The sequence below is a fragment of the Mytilus edulis genome, chromosome 1, assembly GCF_963676685.1.
Source record: "Mytilus edulis chromosome 1, xbMytEdul2.2, whole genome shotgun sequence".
In the NCBI taxonomy this organism is placed as follows: Eukaryota; Metazoa; Mollusca; class Bivalvia; order Mytilida; family Mytilidae; genus Mytilus; species Mytilus edulis.
Genome location: NC_092344.1, coordinates 33,318,994 through 33,335,970, shown reverse-complemented (window position 1 = coordinate 33,335,970; position 16,977 = coordinate 33,318,994). Strand labels below are relative to the sequence as shown.

Genomic DNA, 16,977 nt, shown 5'->3' with positions numbered 1-16,977 from the left:
AGATAACCGATATTTTGAAATAACTGTCTATTAAACAAAGCAATGATTTTGCATAACTATATATAATATATTATGCCTATTCTCTCAACTTTTAAAGGCTGTGAACACTTTAGAGCTTTATGTATTGTACATGCACCTGTTTTCACGTAAAATGTATGCTGTCCGTTTGGTATAGTTTTGTTATTTCAGTCTCGTTGGTGTTTTATTGACATTATCAATTCATTTCTTTTTTTATTTTATCTTGCGACATTCTAACAATAAGACGAGACTGAGCAAGCTGACAAATTGCAACCATCCATTTAGACGAGAACGAATACATATACTTGTCTTTACTCCTAAGTTGTAATACCACCATTGATTTTCCCCTATTAGTCTTTGTTAAATTTGCACTTTTCAAAAAATTGTTCAGAATTATTCTTTGTTTCAAATAAAGAAATACTTGACATGAGTAAAGTTTTATCATGCCCAGTACTACAGACAACATTTTACATAACATTTCGTTGCATATAAGAAATTACCATCACTGGAAGTTAACCAATCACATTTCACATTTGTTTTTCCTGTGTACAGTGTACAATGTTTATATATAGTGTTTAATAGGCCTTTTATAGCTGACTATGCGGTATAGGTTCTGCTCATTGTTAAAGGCTGTACGGTAAACTATAGTTGTGTTATTTGTGTTATTTGGTCTTTTGTGGAGAGTTGTCTCATTGGCAATCATACCACATCTCCTTTTTTATATTTAGTAACCATGTGACCTCAAGATTCAAAATATTCCTTTAAAATAGAAGCACCAGATAAAAAAAAATAATAAACGAAATAATTTAGGATTAATTTCGTACAACTGTCAAATTCAAGGGAATATGTTTTTTCGATCTTTTTTCGTGACGTACTAAAATTTAGTGGTATTATGTCTTAAGTTAATCCAAACGAATCTTACTGGTTGATATTTAATTATAAAAAAAGCATAATTTATATCTATAATTAAAATTGCACTTTGAACAATATTTTTTGGTACTTATAAATACTCTAAAATTGGTACTTTGCATTTTTTTTCTTTTGAGCTGTATTTGTGCTCAGGATCGATTTGATAAGTTATGTCTTATGGCTTTTTATTGATTTTTACAATTTGTTCTTATGTTGTGCCGTTGCACAGTCTGTATGTACCTGCATAGGCCAGTGATTGTTGTTGGTTGCAGTCGTTGTTACAGTGTTTTTTGTTCAATATCAATTGCTGACACCAGGTCATTATTTTTTTCTGTTGTTTTGATTATTGAGCCATTATTGATTAAGAATTATCTTTGAGTCACATCTTTTCTTTATGACTGGAAATTTACCCACAAGCTCTCTGCAAAAAGTAAGAACAGGATGGAGAGAACGACACTATTTAAAAGCATGTTGAAAGGATTTAAAGTTATTATAAAATGAGGATTAATTGATTTTCCTTTAGTCTAGTTTTTAAGGCCTGTAAAGTTTTGAAAAATTAAAATTTTATACGAGTATTTTGTTTTATAGTTTCATGTACAGTTAATAATTGTTTGACGGTTGTGTCTAACCGACAAATTAAGTGCATGGGTTCTGCAAAGTAATTCGACCGGGATGGAAGGCACGGATTTTGGATTTTCATTGAAAAGTGGCATATTTGAGGGGACTCGCAGAAAAAAATAACCTTAATATTGTCGTCAAAAGACACTCAAATAGGTATTGCAAAGGTTCAATTTCATGCACAACTATAGCTTTCTTCCCAACCCCGTGTAGACGACTACTTAAATCGGATTATTTTCTATTAAAACCCAGAAATGCTGTCGTGAAAGGTCACAATTGTTCCCCTCAGAGTTGTTGCAATGAGATTTATTTTGCTAAAAATGTGACGAATCTCTACCACGTCTTGGCGAAACAATTTAAGTATAACAAGATTTGTCTTTGTTTGACGTCTATTTAATTTTCTCGGAGGCGTTGGTGGTCAGTAGATCAGATTTTTTTTGTAATCACTGTTATCCTTTTTGTGTATATCTAAGGAAGAAAGATTACTATTAAGTTTCAAGCATATAATCATAAAAACCTTATCTTTCTCGAAAATGTTTGAAAGATGTTTGCTTTAAGTGCATACTTAACTGCATATAAATAACGAACATTCTTCTCTATATATAACGGTTCTAAATCTGCGAGTATTGCTTCACTGATTCCTAATGTATGAAGAATAGTTTGTTGTAAATGTGCAAATTGCTTTGATTCCATAAAAACACGAGAACATCTTAATAGTATTGGGACAAGGAGGAGTAGGAAAATAAGTTTTTAGAGATAATAAGCGTTAATTAAGATGTATCTGAGGTTTATAGGAAGATGATACGAAGAGGTTTGTGCACATTTTGATGACAACGTAGACATAAGTGTATGTTTCAGTGCTTGTCAATTAAATAATCATTCATCAAACAGAAAATTTCCGGCTAGCTCTGCAGTCAACATGCTTAAGATGTTGACCTAACTAAAAGTATGTTTATGTTATTACGCTATTCTACGTATTTATACTGAAAAACACATCTAACGCAAAAATAAAACTGTCTGCAACTTCAAAAGAGTGTACAACTTTGGCTTGTAAACTTATTAGATTGATGGGTATTTTACCATACAATCCTTGTAACATTGTCTGCCGATATATATTAATACTAAACGGGGACATTATGTTACGATTAGTCAATGGATTTTAATAGAACGTAGCCAAAGCTTAAATTTCAAAGGTTGTCTGTGTCATCTGTAATATCTTCAACAAGGATCAATGTTTGAACTTCTCAATTTCGAGTAAGTCATCCATGCTGCTTCGAGTTACTTTTTTCATAATTATTGAAGCTTGATTTTTCTTGACTTTGATTTAATATTGTCCAATCAGCGTACAAAGTTATGTTACCCATAGTTATAAATAGTACAATTAGAATTAAATGCTACCTCTTTTGCAGAATAGGTGACAAGGGTTTGTGACATGGAATTGTGAGCGTTGTGGATCTACTGTGGAGAGATAGTTTGCTTGTGCTTAAAGTGGTATTATCAAACTTTGATTCATAGGATTAAATCACATGCTATTTTGAGGGGAAATCTTAAATATTCAAATAAAAAGGTAAGAAGAAATTGATTGCAAATATACACAGAAATATATTGAAAAAATATTTCTGAAGAAAAGACACATTTTCTTATTCGGAATTCTCTAATATTGTTAAAATTATTTGATAAGCTTATATTTCTCTTTTTAATATCAGAGTGTGTACATTATCCATATAAATTCTAACATTACTTTGATAGTTTTTAATTACGGGTTTCCTTTATTAATATATATATTTTTTTGTATTTTAAACACATTGCTAATTATATGTTTGTAAACTGTAACTTTGAATTGGGAAATTGTTTGCGTGAGATCAAGTAGAAGTTAAAAGGGTTTTTATTTCACTTACAGACCAAATGGATACCCACCTGTGTAGGGGAAGTCACCTCCTAGTCCTAGTCCTTTGTATAGGTAAGTAGAATTAACTTGTCGTGTTCATTTCAATTAACTATAGCAAAAATCTTGTTAAGAAAAGCGGAAAATTTAACATGAAAGATATCTATTTTATCCGATTGTTCGGTGTTTAGTTTTCTCAATGAGTTTGATTTTTCACACTTGTTGAAATATTTAACTGTTGAAACGAAAAACATAATAGTTAAAATGATATTATATTTGTAAAAACGTTTAGGTTGTCAATAGCTTTCAATTTTATAGTCCATTATATGTGAAACGACAGCTTGTTACTTCTCGTTAAATTGTATCGCTGTCACTTAATATGATTTGCCGTTGGAAACTTTACTTAAATATTTGTTACCTCTGATATCAGTCTAGACGCAGTGTTGAAATTAGTATTTTTATTCTTTCGGTTAATATTTCAAAAAGATATAATTTGTAACTTTGCATACAAGTTCAAACTTTTATATTTTCTTTTAATAACATTCGACATAGGAGTGATAACATTCACAAGAAAAACACATGTTCCACGAATAAGATGGGTAGAACAGATTGAAATCTCAAAGAGTTTTGTCTAGAGCTTGACGGCTTACATTGATAACATAGATGCACGCTGTCTAATATGATTGTTAGAATGATTTGATACGCTCGCTCCCAGTATGAACTTTCAATAGACATAGGAATTAGTTTTATGAGAGTGATAAGTGTGCCTGCAATCTGCGTGGACAGCTGCAATTGTTTTAATTCTTCACTATACTAAAGAGTGCAGAATTTGTTGTTTTTTTCGCGATTTTGGTTTGCAGCACTCTTTGGAACAATATGATTGTGTATCCATCTCTATCTCATTCGGCGTGGACAGCTGCAATTGTTTAAATTCTTTACTATACCAAAGAGTGCAGAATTTAATTTTTCCGCACTTTCGATTTGCACTTCATTTTGGAACAATGATTTTGTATCCATCTCTACCTAAATCGGCGTGGACTGTTGTAATAGTTTAAATTTTTACTATAATAAAGCGTGCAGAATTGTTTTTTTTTCGCGATTTTGGTTTGCACTACATTTTGGAACGATATGATTGTATATTCATCTCTATCTCATTCGGCGCGGACAGCTGCAATTGTTTTAATTCTTTACTACATGTACATCAAAGAGTGCAGAATTTTATTTTTTCGCGCTATCGATTTGCACTTCTTTTTGGAACAATGATTTTGTATCCATCTCTACCTACATCGGCGTGGACTGTAATAATTGTTTATATTTTTGCTATACTAAAGAGTGTATAATTGGTTTTTTTCGCGATTTTGGTTTGCACTACTTTTTGGAACAATGATTTTGTATCCATCTCTATCTCATTCGGAGCGGAGAGCTGCAATTGTTTTAATTCTTTACACAAGAGTGCAGAATTGTTTTTCTCTTGCTTTTGGTTTGCACTACTTTTTCCACAATGATTTTGTATCCATCTCTATCTTATAATTGATAACTGTTGTATTATCGTCTGAGAATCAGAAATATTTTGAATGAATCGTTATTTTTTCCCCTGTTGGCTCTAACTTCTCGGTTTCATCAATTATAATGATACGGTGTAACACATTCAGTGTGTAAATACAGACATTATATCAGATAAAAATCTATATAAACAACTGTGAAGACAAAACAACGTGAAATATGAAGATAATGAGGTGCGCGGTGAAATTCGATAAAATACAGCAAACCAACAACATAAAGTATAGCAAATCGGACACAAATTAAAGCCGATGTGTATAAGGCATACAAGATTCTTTTATATTTTTGACTGCATATGTACATTATATTTAGCAAAAGATGTCTATACCAAAGCAGTTGACTGAGCACCCATTTACATTTTGGATATTTAAAAAAAACAACAACAAAAAACCGCAAAATTATTACAGTTTTAAAAATTTCAAGTGAATAATGAAGTTTTGCATTAACGCGGTTTGATACTTATATTTTATTTCAGAAAAAAAATTTGGCCCAATTTCACAACTATCATTTAGATAGTAACAAAGAGTTAATTGATTATTAATGTTAAACAATACTTTTCCACACTATTAGTCTTCCTAGGTTAATTTAGACTGACAAGCAATGTTACACTATACCCTTGTGACGACATGTCTATTCTTTATAATGAAACTTTTGGTGCTTAACTACTGAAAAGTATGAATTTACTGTGTTTAAATTAATTTATTGGCTTTCATTGACTCTAATAAAGCTCATTGTCTTTAATCGAAAATACTAGAACGATTTATGATCAATAATCATTTGAAAGACAACAGGCCAAATGGATCACCTTACATCTCAATTATCTGTGAATATTATAATTACCACTGTGTTAACACGTATTAGCAAGTTTTCCTATCCTTTAAATCAAAGTTTAAGTATAATTAAAAAGCTGCTTCATGTGCAGTATGATACCATGATAGGCCGTAGAGGGCGTCCACCCTCATTTGGTCCTCACCCTCCCCCCCCCAAAAAAAAACCAACCCCAAAATCTCATGTTTTTCACGATTTGAATGATTTTTATCATTAAATCGTCCAAGTTTTTGTTCACCTCGGTCCACTTCACACTTTACTGGAACTACGCCCTCCTTTCTAAATTAAGGGTTCCGTCTCTCTGGGTACTATCAAAGCATTTCGATTAGAGAACATTAGATCAGTGTATATTAATTCACAACAAATATTAAGACAAAAACTGGAAGACCGAAATATTTTAGGTTTTCAGAAACAGAATGATAGCTCTGCCAATAAATCTTGAGATAATCTGCAAAATAAGACCAAAAGTAAAAATGGTTCAGTTGGTTTTATTAAAATAATAATTGACGAAAGGTACTAGTGATAATTGTGACTAAAATTGGACGACACTATCATTGAACCTTACGCATCATATCAATACGTCGGACAATGACTTTATTATGTACCTAAACTGACTGAGTCTCTCACATTGTTCAATATTAACTCCCTCCCTAAATCAAATGGTCAGCCCATACCTCTTTTTCCAAGTTTCGAGTTGTATAAAAACCGATATGATAACCTTCTGGAATTAACTTAAGGTTTTATTCTAACAATGTAGAAAAGGTCTAATATACGATTTGACAAACATGCAAATTATTTCATATTAATGATAAATTATCGATCACATGAATGTCATAGTATAAGAAATTTATGAGGTAATAGTTTATAAATTCTTGGACTTCCACATCCTTGTTAATATTTACGCATGTTCAGCGTGTTGTCGCCCGTTGAAAAGGGGATGAAATGCCTGGGTCGATGTCAGACAACAATGTAGTGGGTAGTTGGATTGGGGGAAGGAGAACGATGCCTCAATAATTCATAAACTGGTATTTTATTCCCTAAGTTCTCTGCCATTAAAGTGCGCAGTTTTGTGAGTCGTTCCTTAAATAGTCAAAATAAGTTTTTCGCAAATCATTGTTACTAGTTTTGCTGATTTGACAATTTTATTTAATGGAAAACACACAAGTGCACTGATAAGAATTTTTTGAACCCTTTCCAAAATCAGTTTTATTTTTGAAATACTGTCTGCGGTTAAGTAGTAAGATCATTATTATAACCACATAATAGTAGCAAATCTTTTATAGAGCTGTGCAATCATAGATATGCAGCTGTTAAATCTATCGTAAATGTTTAAAACTTAAAAGAAATCAAATTCTTATTTATAACATTTATTCTAATTTATAGCATTAAAAAACTTTACTATTATTCAAGATTAAAGAATATCGTTGTGCAACGCAACAACCAAAACAGAGTTATTTTATTTTAATGCATGTGTTTAACTGCAGGTATATTTAGCACGAGCTTTATCTGCCATCAAGCATCAGCGAGCATGCTTTTTTCATATAAACCTTGAACACTGATTAATGAATATTATCACTTAAATATTTGAATTAGATTATTTAGGTTTTAGACTAATATATGAACAGCAAAATCGTGGGTGCTCACGGGCGGATCCAGCCATTTAAAAAAAAAGAGGGGGGGTCCCAACCCAGGACCAAGGAGGGGTTCCAACTATATGTCCCTATTCAAATGCATTGATCGTCCAAAAAAAAAGGGGGGGATCCAACCCCCGGAACCCTCCCACGGGATCCGCCACTGGTGCTTACGTGCAAATATCTTCGTCCATGACTTATACATGTATCAACAACAAAACTAAGATAATTCTGAAAACGAAGAATTATTGTTTATTTTGCAATCACCATTGGGAAATTAAAAGAAAATAAATGCAGTATAATGTTTCCAAATAAATAAACCTATGCTACACTGAGTTGTAAAACTGATTTCAAGTTATCTCGATACACTTGTCCTTGAAGCATCTGAGAGCTCCTTATTCCTAAGTTAGCGATTTTCTGGATTTACTGAAATAAGTGTGTTAGTATGAAACATAATATGGGTTTTATGCTGAGTAATATATTACAAGTCGATACAACTGGAATTCTATATTGGTAATATGATGGTTCTGTGTTGTGAAAAATTGATGTGAAAAAGTAACGATCTCCTTGCAGAAAGTCTGCATGCATGTTAAGGTAATCAATGTAAATCTGCTCGATATTCAATATGAAAAATTATAAATGTTTTTTACACATTTGCATATATGCCATATATACCATTTAGATTTTGAGATATTGTATTGTTCTATTATTTCATTTAGGTTTTATTTCGATATCAGCAAGAACATGTCCTAACAACGTCGAAGGCGATGAAGATGCTCCTGGTAAGCATTATCTGGGATTTTTCTCTCAGTTATATGATTCTCAAATACATGCTGATTTTAAACTTTGTTTAGCCCTCTTCCCTTGACAATAAGTCCTGGACATATCAGTTTTCTCTTATCCTTACACAGTAGTTGCCAGATTTCCACAACATAAAGGTACATACTTTTTCGTGTCAGACTTCTTACATTTTTGAAGATATAACTTTTTAATTTTTCTTGATGTTCGCCCCTGGTAAGTATTACGTAAAGATAAATACACTACGAAACTTTTCAATTCAACAATACACGATATTTATATTACAGAGATAGTAAATAAAAAAAATGCAAATTAACTTTTTGAACTTTAAAATTGTATTAACTTGAATATCTCATTAAATGTGAAAGTGTTTTTGAGAAATCATATTGCACAGTTTTTGAATGTGAATTGCACTCTGCCTATCAATGTTTCTTAATTGGAACAACAAATACTCTTATTATGTTTTTTTTTATTCTATGACTAAGTTTTGTGCGGGTCATGTTTCGGTCTACATTTGTAGTTTAGGCTTTTTCATTGATGTTTTCACAATTGAATCGGTTGCATAACTTATTTATATTGTTGCAAATAAAATTACATGTAGGCTAGATTCAAAGTAAATGTACAAAATATGTTGCATATAGTTTGTTCTCTTAAATTTGTAAGTTGCTTCTTGTCTCATTAGATACAAAATTTATTTTCGTGCTTCACACAAAATGTGTCTAAAACTACTGTTATGCTAATAGTAATTGTACCAAATCGAACTTTATGTTTTATTTGTAAACAACTCACATACATGTATATATGCTCTGATAATATGACATTTATTCCAGCTTACGATTTCATTTCTGCTTTAAACTTCGATGACCATAGTTCAAAACGAGGTATCCGAGAAGAAAGAGGGTCTTCACCTCGACAAAAAGCATACCGGATATCACGTCGTACCGATGCCGATCTTCTGACCGTCTCTACGAGGTATAAATCGTATTACAAGTTATTATAGTTGCATTTGTTGCATTTAGATAATTATGGTCTTTTCCAAAAGGTCAAGTGTTAAAAAAGATAAGGTCTAACCATGCACAATGTAATGGTAATGTTGAGCTTTTGTTACTGAAGATGATTGTCACAGTTGAACACAGTTTAACATATAGAACACTATAAGCGAGACTTAGCCAGAAAGAACTCCGGAAACAATTTGGTGGCGCAGAACGTGTAAACTCTGTTTGAGAAAACACTGTCAAACATTCTAATGCAAATAAATAATGACTTATCCACATTGATATGCGTCCACACTTGTTGAATTTAGATAATAAAAGGGAATTGTGAAGACTTGTATTGTTGCTTAAATAATTTATTAGATATCAGTTCCTTTGTCATATTTCAGTGATGTTTTTCCTGATGGATTCCCAACGCAATTTTCTTTTATCTCGACTTATAAAATGGCGAGTAAAACTCGAAGTGAAACTTGGGACCTTGTTGATGTTCAGGATAACAGAGGCGAAACTCAATTTGCTGTTCGTTTATATGGAAAAGGGAGAGAAATTCAAGTGATTTATTTAAACAACTATGGAAAGATTTCCATTGCCAAATTTAACAAGAAAGATGTTAGAAACGTGAGTATAGACAATTTGAATAAGATGTTGACAGATTACAAAAACGCAGATTTTTTTATAAGTGTAAAGGATTGCATAGCGATGAACATGCTGTTTTATAGGTACAAATTATGCAATCTTCTTACTGCCATTATTATAATGTATTTTCTATTTCGCAATCTTCACTCAGAATAGATATAAACAGGCCATAACCATAACAGAATTCAGATTATGCTTCAGTAAACTAAATTCGTTTCACAGTGTGCAGGTGACGTAATACGATGTATACGGGGACAGTAAATGCCTGTACCAAGTCAGGAATATGACAGTTTTTGTCCATTCGTTTGATGTGTTTGAGCTTTTGATTTTGCCATTTGATTAGGGACTTTTCGTTTTAAGTTTTCTTCGGAGTTAAGTATTTTTGTGATCTTACTTTTTTCCCATATGGTTTGATTACATTTAGAGATGTTTGATATAGTTACATATTATGCAAGCTTCTTACTTCCAGCATTAGAATAAACAAATTACATAAACTATAGATAAGAATATTGTACATAGATTTAACAGAATAAGCAATCTTTTATAACTGTAAATACAAGACTTTGAAGATTGTGATTTGTTTTTGAATCTGTTAACCAAACTGTTTAACCCTGTCGCAATTTAGAGCCTCTCCAAAGTCAGGAACCTTTGACCTTTGTGAGTCTTGTATGTTTTTTTGTTTTTTTGGTTCATTTATAAATCTTTCATAGTTAAGTATGAAGTTTATTTTAGCTGAAGCCCGCCTCCGGTTGTGGGATTGTCTCGCTGTGTTGAAGACCCATAGTTTGCCTTTTTCTGTTTTCTGTTGGTCAGGTTGTTGTCAGTTCGACACATTCTCCGTTTCTATTCTCAATTGAATTTTATTGTAAAAGGCGTACAACATTTTTATTTCATTTGTAGGCTTTCCAGAAAAAGTGGCACAAATTAATCATTGGTTTTACAGAGAAGAAAATAACCTTAGTTCTTGATTGTGAACATACATTTGTGTTTGCTACAGACAGTACAATGGGAAGCATAGATATCACAGGAAATATAGTCATCGGACAAGCACAGAAATCAAGAACTGTTATGGTAATGATATAATGATTTAACTTTTTTATGACAGGGAAGGGCCAATCCGTAAACACAAATTGGAGAACAGACTCATACTGGCCAAAAGCAAGACAGTCAAGTTGACAATTAGTCGACAAAACATTACATAAAACAGATAATAAAAACGAAAATGCAACAGAATAACAATTAAAGCTCTTTCTGTTTCTCTTGGACAACAAGTTGTATTGCTCATGACAAGTTCAGAATTTAGTGAAAAGTTGAATTCGGAGATAAATAATATAAAAAAAAAAGAAGAAAAAAAACAGGGTTGGAATGAAATTAAGTTTGTCCAACTGTCCGTGAAGCGAAGCATAGACTTAATAGAGTTGTGATATGCTACTAGAGAAAAAAACTACATATACACCGACCATCATAATTCTTTTTGAACAGAATTTGCTTAGTTACATATTCTGTGCTATACTTTTGAGTTCCATAAATTTATCCGGTTTCATGTATATTCAATAGTTTTTAAAACGAGTATATATATTATAGTCTCATTGTTTACCAAACAATATTACAATTGCTGTTGTTTTTTCCAGTTTGATTTACAATGGATGGTAATGCACTGTGACTATTCTAAACCATCCAGAGCCTCATGTGATGAACTTAATCCAGTGGTAAGATTGAAGAGTAATGAAGAAATACATTTACTATTTTGAATTTATATATTCAAAAATGCATTTTGTCTTGTTCAAATGATTATTTAGTTATTGTTCTCTCTTTTAAACTGCTGCCGAAAAAGACCATGGACTTTTAATAAACTACTTCAATACTCAGCTTGTTTGACTAACAATTACATTTTTTTTCTGATAAAGAAATAAAAGACATTTGCTTGGTATTTATAGATAAAAAAAATTTGAGTATGTACAAAAATCAATAGAGAGTGAACTTTTCATCGGATACACTACAAAGGTTATATACAACTTTTTAAGCAGTAAAGATGTAATTATGCATGTGGTTCGATATAGTTCTTGTACAGCTTTTTCATAATTTAAGTGTTCTGATTATTTGTCATGCTAAATAATGTTTGCCTTTAATGTTTTATATGGCTAAAATAGTGAAAGACAGTTATAAGACAAGTGGGTACATAATTGTTTCCTTTGAAAGTACATGTACAAAACTTTTGAATGTGAAAGTTATTATGCAGTGACATTTGTTTCACAAGTATTTTTTTATTTTTGTTTATACCCAAGAATCTAGATGTTCCGAGTTTTAAATCTCTTTGAAATTGAGCATGTTTGCTATTAGCTGCGGAACCGTAGCTCTTATGTCCTTATGATTTTTTTTACAATTTGCGGACTACGTTCCGGAGTATGTTTGATATTGCTTATGTGAGATGATAAACATGTAAATAATCATTGGTTGATAAATCAGTTCATACAAGTGAGAGGTTTAGCTAGCTATAAAACAAGGTTCAATCCATCACTTGCTACATAAGAAAATGCCTGTGCCAAGTCAGGAATATGACAGTTGTTATCCATTGATTTGATGTGTTTGCGCTTTTGATTTTGCCATTTGATTAGGGACTCTCTGTTTATAAATTTTCCTAGGAGTTCAGTACTTTTGTGATTTTACTTTTTAGATATTCATTGATTGATATATCAGTTCCAGTACCTGTGTTTTTATTTTGTATACATATTGTTATATATACATGTATTATATTTATTCCTGTAGAACTTTTGGGATGGATATCAGGCAGATAAGGTACAGTAATGATGCACTAATATTTATTTTGTCTTTTTCTATAATGCACCGGAAACTACCACTGCAAAGCCAAGCTACACAAGCTACTGGCAGGTACCGAACCAAATAAACAGGAGTAGTCGATCTGTTAATCAGTAAACTTAAATCATAATTGTTTTGATTCTTATAGTATTTTTTTTTTTATTTAATTTTTTTTTTTTTTTTATTTATAATTTTTTTTTATACCAGTATTTTGAAATAAAGTTTATTAAAGGACAACTACTCTTGTTCATTTTGTGTTCCATATAGCTTCTCATTCTTACAAATATAGCTACTCACAAAAATACAAAACTTTAAATTTAGCAATTAAGTTCAGTATCCAATGTTAATTGATGACATTAACAGTCAAAGATATAATAGGAAAAAAATTCGAGGGTCTGGATGGTGGAATTTTCTGCATTCTGTAAATATTTAGGACATTTAACTTTATCTTTCGAAAATAACGATTTTAATAAAAATAGAAAATAATTGCACTGTTGATATTTCATGTAATTTGTTGAATTTTTTGTTAATATGTACATCGCTCAATTCTGTAATCAGTATACGGTATTACTTTATTCTTTATAACGCTTATTATCTATTCTCTTGTTTTGCCATCTTTCTTTAAACATCATCCAGATCTTCAATAATGCTTTATTTTAAAATTTCATTGAATTGGATAATTCCAAAAAATATTTATAAAAAACCAAAACAAATGGTTCCAATGTAATCATTATATACAATAACAATTCTCATACATACCTTCAGTTTGTGAAAATTAAAATGTGTATATAAAGCTTTTCTTCATGTAATCGGATTATAGATGTGTGATTCACTTTACTAACTACACGGCGGCTAGATTTACTCACGAGGGTGACGGTACTAGCAACTAACCCACTTTAACACTATGCTGTATTTCTTTTTAACATCCAGTTCCTTTTATCCAGAGAGGGGATACAGATCCAGGATGTGACACAGTTTGCCCTGAAGGTCCACCAGGCAAAAACGGAATGGATGTAAGTTTGCAAAAAAAAAAATTGTATTGGTACTGAGAAAGTTATTCTGTTAATTTGTTATTTTAAAAAGCTTAATTTTTTTTCGTTAAACACATGCACTTGGATGATATGAGGTCGCTTGACTTTTATTTTCAATGGAGAAATTTCAATTTTGTCATCGTAGTTTCAATGTCCTCGAAAATAATTAATCAGAACGTTCGACATATTGATGTTTGAATGAATCAAACTGATTCTGAACTGTAGTATTTTCCTGTCGATGCTCGATCTTTTTACTATCTAAATCTTTTTTTTACATTTTTGATAATGAGATAATGAATATTAAACACCATTAGAATTATCATTGGAAATACACACTATTTACAATATAATGACATTCTATGCGATTGTCATACATGAAAGATTTAGTTAGCTAAATACCAGGCTTAATCTACCATTTTCTACATATGAAAATGCCTGTACCAAGTCAGGAGTATGACACTTGTTTTCCATACTTTGGATGTGTTAGGGCGTTTGATTTTGCAATTTGATTAATGACTTTCAGTTTTAAATTTAAATTTTCCTAGGAGTATGGCATTTTGTTATCATATGTCGTAATCACAATCCTTTCTCTTTTCCTTGAACGGGACCAACTGAATAGGACTTATAGCCGGATTTGTACTTACATGAGACACATGATGGGTGCAAACTATGTGGTGCAGGATTTGTTACCCTTCGAGAAAACAAACGTGAAATCATCCCCGGTATTGATTGTATTCGTTTTGCGTAGTCTTTAGTTTTATATAGGTTATGTTTTGACATGAAGAATTTTTGCATGTCTTTTTTCTAGTTTTTCCATGGCATTGTCAGTTCGTTTTTGACTAATCTGTATTCCTTACCCTCGGGTATCCTCAGCGTCCTTTTATCATGTAACAAATGTTTGAGTGTTTAATAAAGTATTTTATGCGACCATTGAAATGAAGATCACTTGAAATTAAATGCACAATATGATTTTTTTAATCTTTATTAGCTTAATAAAAAAATATGTTAATTTGTAGGGACTTCAAGGAACAAGAGGCCACCCAGGTATTCAAGGTTTGCCAGGAGATGCAGGCCTTGATGGACAACGCGGACCTCGTGGACAGGATGGCTCAGATGTAAGTTAACGGAATACTCATCTGCTATAACCCAATAATCAAAATTTTCTCATTAAAAATATCATAATGGTATAGTGTACCATACTAAATATGAATGTCTGATCAGGGTTTACAGAATAGGAAATAATGGGTCAATACCGCAGATAAATGAGCAAAAAGTAAGAAAAAGACCAAAATAAGCAAAAGAAAATAAAGAAAGAAAAATAACGGGGGGTTCTAAAATATCAATAATAGAGAATAAGGGTCAAATTAGTTAAAGAATAGAGAAAACGATGTGAAATTATAAAGACCATCTTCTAGAAGCTTTCAATACAAATGAAAAATTTTAAAAAGTTAGCAATGTTACAAGGTTAAAATGTATAAATTTACAAAATAAAAGGATATTTGTGAATTTAGAGATTCTGAACATTTTCCAAAAAAAATTGCGTACTGATGTACAAATGTTAGTTTGCATTCATTATCTAGAAATTTGGATATTTAAATTAAGATAAATTATTTTACATATTAGGGAAAGCCAGGAGCACAGGGACTCCCAGGTATTGATGGTCTAAGAGGAGCACAAGGCGAACCTGGAAAAGATGGCTTAGCTGGAAAGAATGGATTACCGGGTGCAGATGTAAGTGGCGTAGTATTTATAATGATTTATGGTATCCATATGTTCATATTGATAAAACATTAATATCTTCCTTATTGCACATATATCATATCTTGTCAGGACACATTAATCTTAAATGACTTTCAGAATTAATTGGTTTGCTTGAAAACATTTTTCAGAAACAATGATCTAGGCTTAGCTAGCTATAAAACCAGGTTTAGTCAACCATTTTCTTCATAAGAAAATACCTGTACCAAGTCAGGAATGCGACAGTTGGAATCCATTCGTTTGATGTGTTTAAGCGTTTGATTTTAACATTTCCTAAAGAACTTTCCGTTTAGAATTTTCCTTGAGTTAGGTATTTTTGTTATTTTACTTGCTCTAGACATTTCATGTGACTACCAATCCTATATATCATTACTATTCTATTGTAGGGAATGGATGGCAGAACCGGACCAGCCGGGCCTAAAGGAGTTACAGGCGAACGGGTAATAACATCTTTTCTATCTTGACATCTTTTCTCATTATAATTTTAAGTTGTCTGATGTATTGTTATCATAGAACAATACGAATAACACTCAGCTCATCTCCGACTTGAAATAATTGTTCACACATTTTGAATGAAACTGAAGATTCCTGTTAAATGTCAGAAAATGTCGGAAATCTTTTCTGTTTACAAAACGTATATTTCATTGATTGATACTTTTAAAACAATTGAGTTAATTAAATAATTTCCGTTTTGAATTTTCCTCGGATTTAAGTATTTTTATGATTTTAGTTTTTATATTGTAGGGACCACATGGTTTGACAGGATCAAATGGTATTCCAGGAAAACCGGGAAAACAAGGTCAACCAGGAAAAAGTGTATGTTGATTTTTTTATGGCATGCATTAATGATTTATTTCAATTTTCACTTTGAATGTCTGAGAAAACAATTGATGAATACAAGACATAGTTAAATCAAGTATCCAGGTAGACCAATGTTTTTTATTCTATTTTTAGATTACTGGACCACAAGGACCACAGGGACCCGCTGGTAATACTGGAGCTTCTGGCCTAGATGTATGTATTATTTGTTCTGCAACTTTCAAATTTGACTAATGAAATATATTGCAGCAAAAACTGATATTGATATACAAGATATAGAAAAAAAAATAGAAAAAGTAAAACTTCCTCAGACTTTTGTGTTGTGATCATTTCGAAATAATGATTATAGCTATTTTGCTTTTCTTTTGACAGGGCCCACATGGTATACCTGGTATGAAAGGTGACCAAGGCGAAAAGGTAATAATAATTGAAACGGTGTAAACTTTTTTTGTCCATCCTTATCTGGTAATTTAAGATCCACCCATGTATCCACTTTTGACACATTATCATAGGACAATTTTATATTGCGATAGGGAATAAGAGAATATATGGAGGATATGGCTGTCAATTTCATCTAATATATTGCCTTTACATAACTTTGTTCATTTCAAATACCCATTTATCATCCGGGGAACTCTTTAGTGCGATGATCGTTCAAGAAATTTACAGATGTGTGC

The 16,977-nt window shown here is 31.6% G+C and overlaps 1 protein-coding gene across 2 annotated transcripts in view; it reads left to right on the top strand.

The window, feature by feature from the left end:
- Positions 1–2,548: 2,548 nt before the first annotated feature.
- LOC139481342 (collagen alpha-1(IX) chain-like) overlaps positions 2,549–16,977 on the top strand; it is a 39,768-nt gene continuing 25,339 nt past the window's right edge. Inside the window, exons 1-16 of one of the 2 annotated variants that reach the window (XM_071264600.1) lie at positions 2,549–2,799; positions 2,955–3,112; positions 3,446–3,505; positions 8,169–8,231; positions 9,078–9,219; positions 9,629–9,857; positions 10,776–10,946; positions 11,507–11,584; positions 12,642–12,671; positions 13,637–13,705; positions 14,740–14,838; positions 15,347–15,454; positions 15,868–15,921; positions 16,226–16,297; positions 16,436–16,495; positions 16,673–16,717. In XM_071264600.1, coding sequence (XP_071120701.1) covers positions 3,451–3,505; positions 8,169–8,231; positions 9,078–9,219; positions 9,629–9,857; positions 10,776–10,946; positions 11,507–11,584; positions 12,642–12,671; positions 13,637–13,705; positions 14,740–14,838; positions 15,347–15,454; positions 15,868–15,921; positions 16,226–16,297; positions 16,436–16,495; positions 16,673–16,717 — 1,275 coding nt within the window. In that variant the 5' untranslated portion in view covers positions 2,549–2,799; positions 2,955–3,112; positions 3,446–3,450. Of the gene's footprint in view, positions 2,800–2,860; positions 3,113–3,445; positions 3,506–8,168; positions 8,232–9,077; positions 9,220–9,628; positions 9,858–10,775; positions 10,947–11,506; positions 11,585–12,641; positions 12,672–13,636; positions 13,706–14,739; positions 14,839–15,346; positions 15,455–15,867; positions 15,922–16,225; positions 16,298–16,435; positions 16,496–16,672; positions 16,718–16,977 lie in introns of those variants that run through there. The other variant, XM_071264589.1, reaches the window with a different exon arrangement.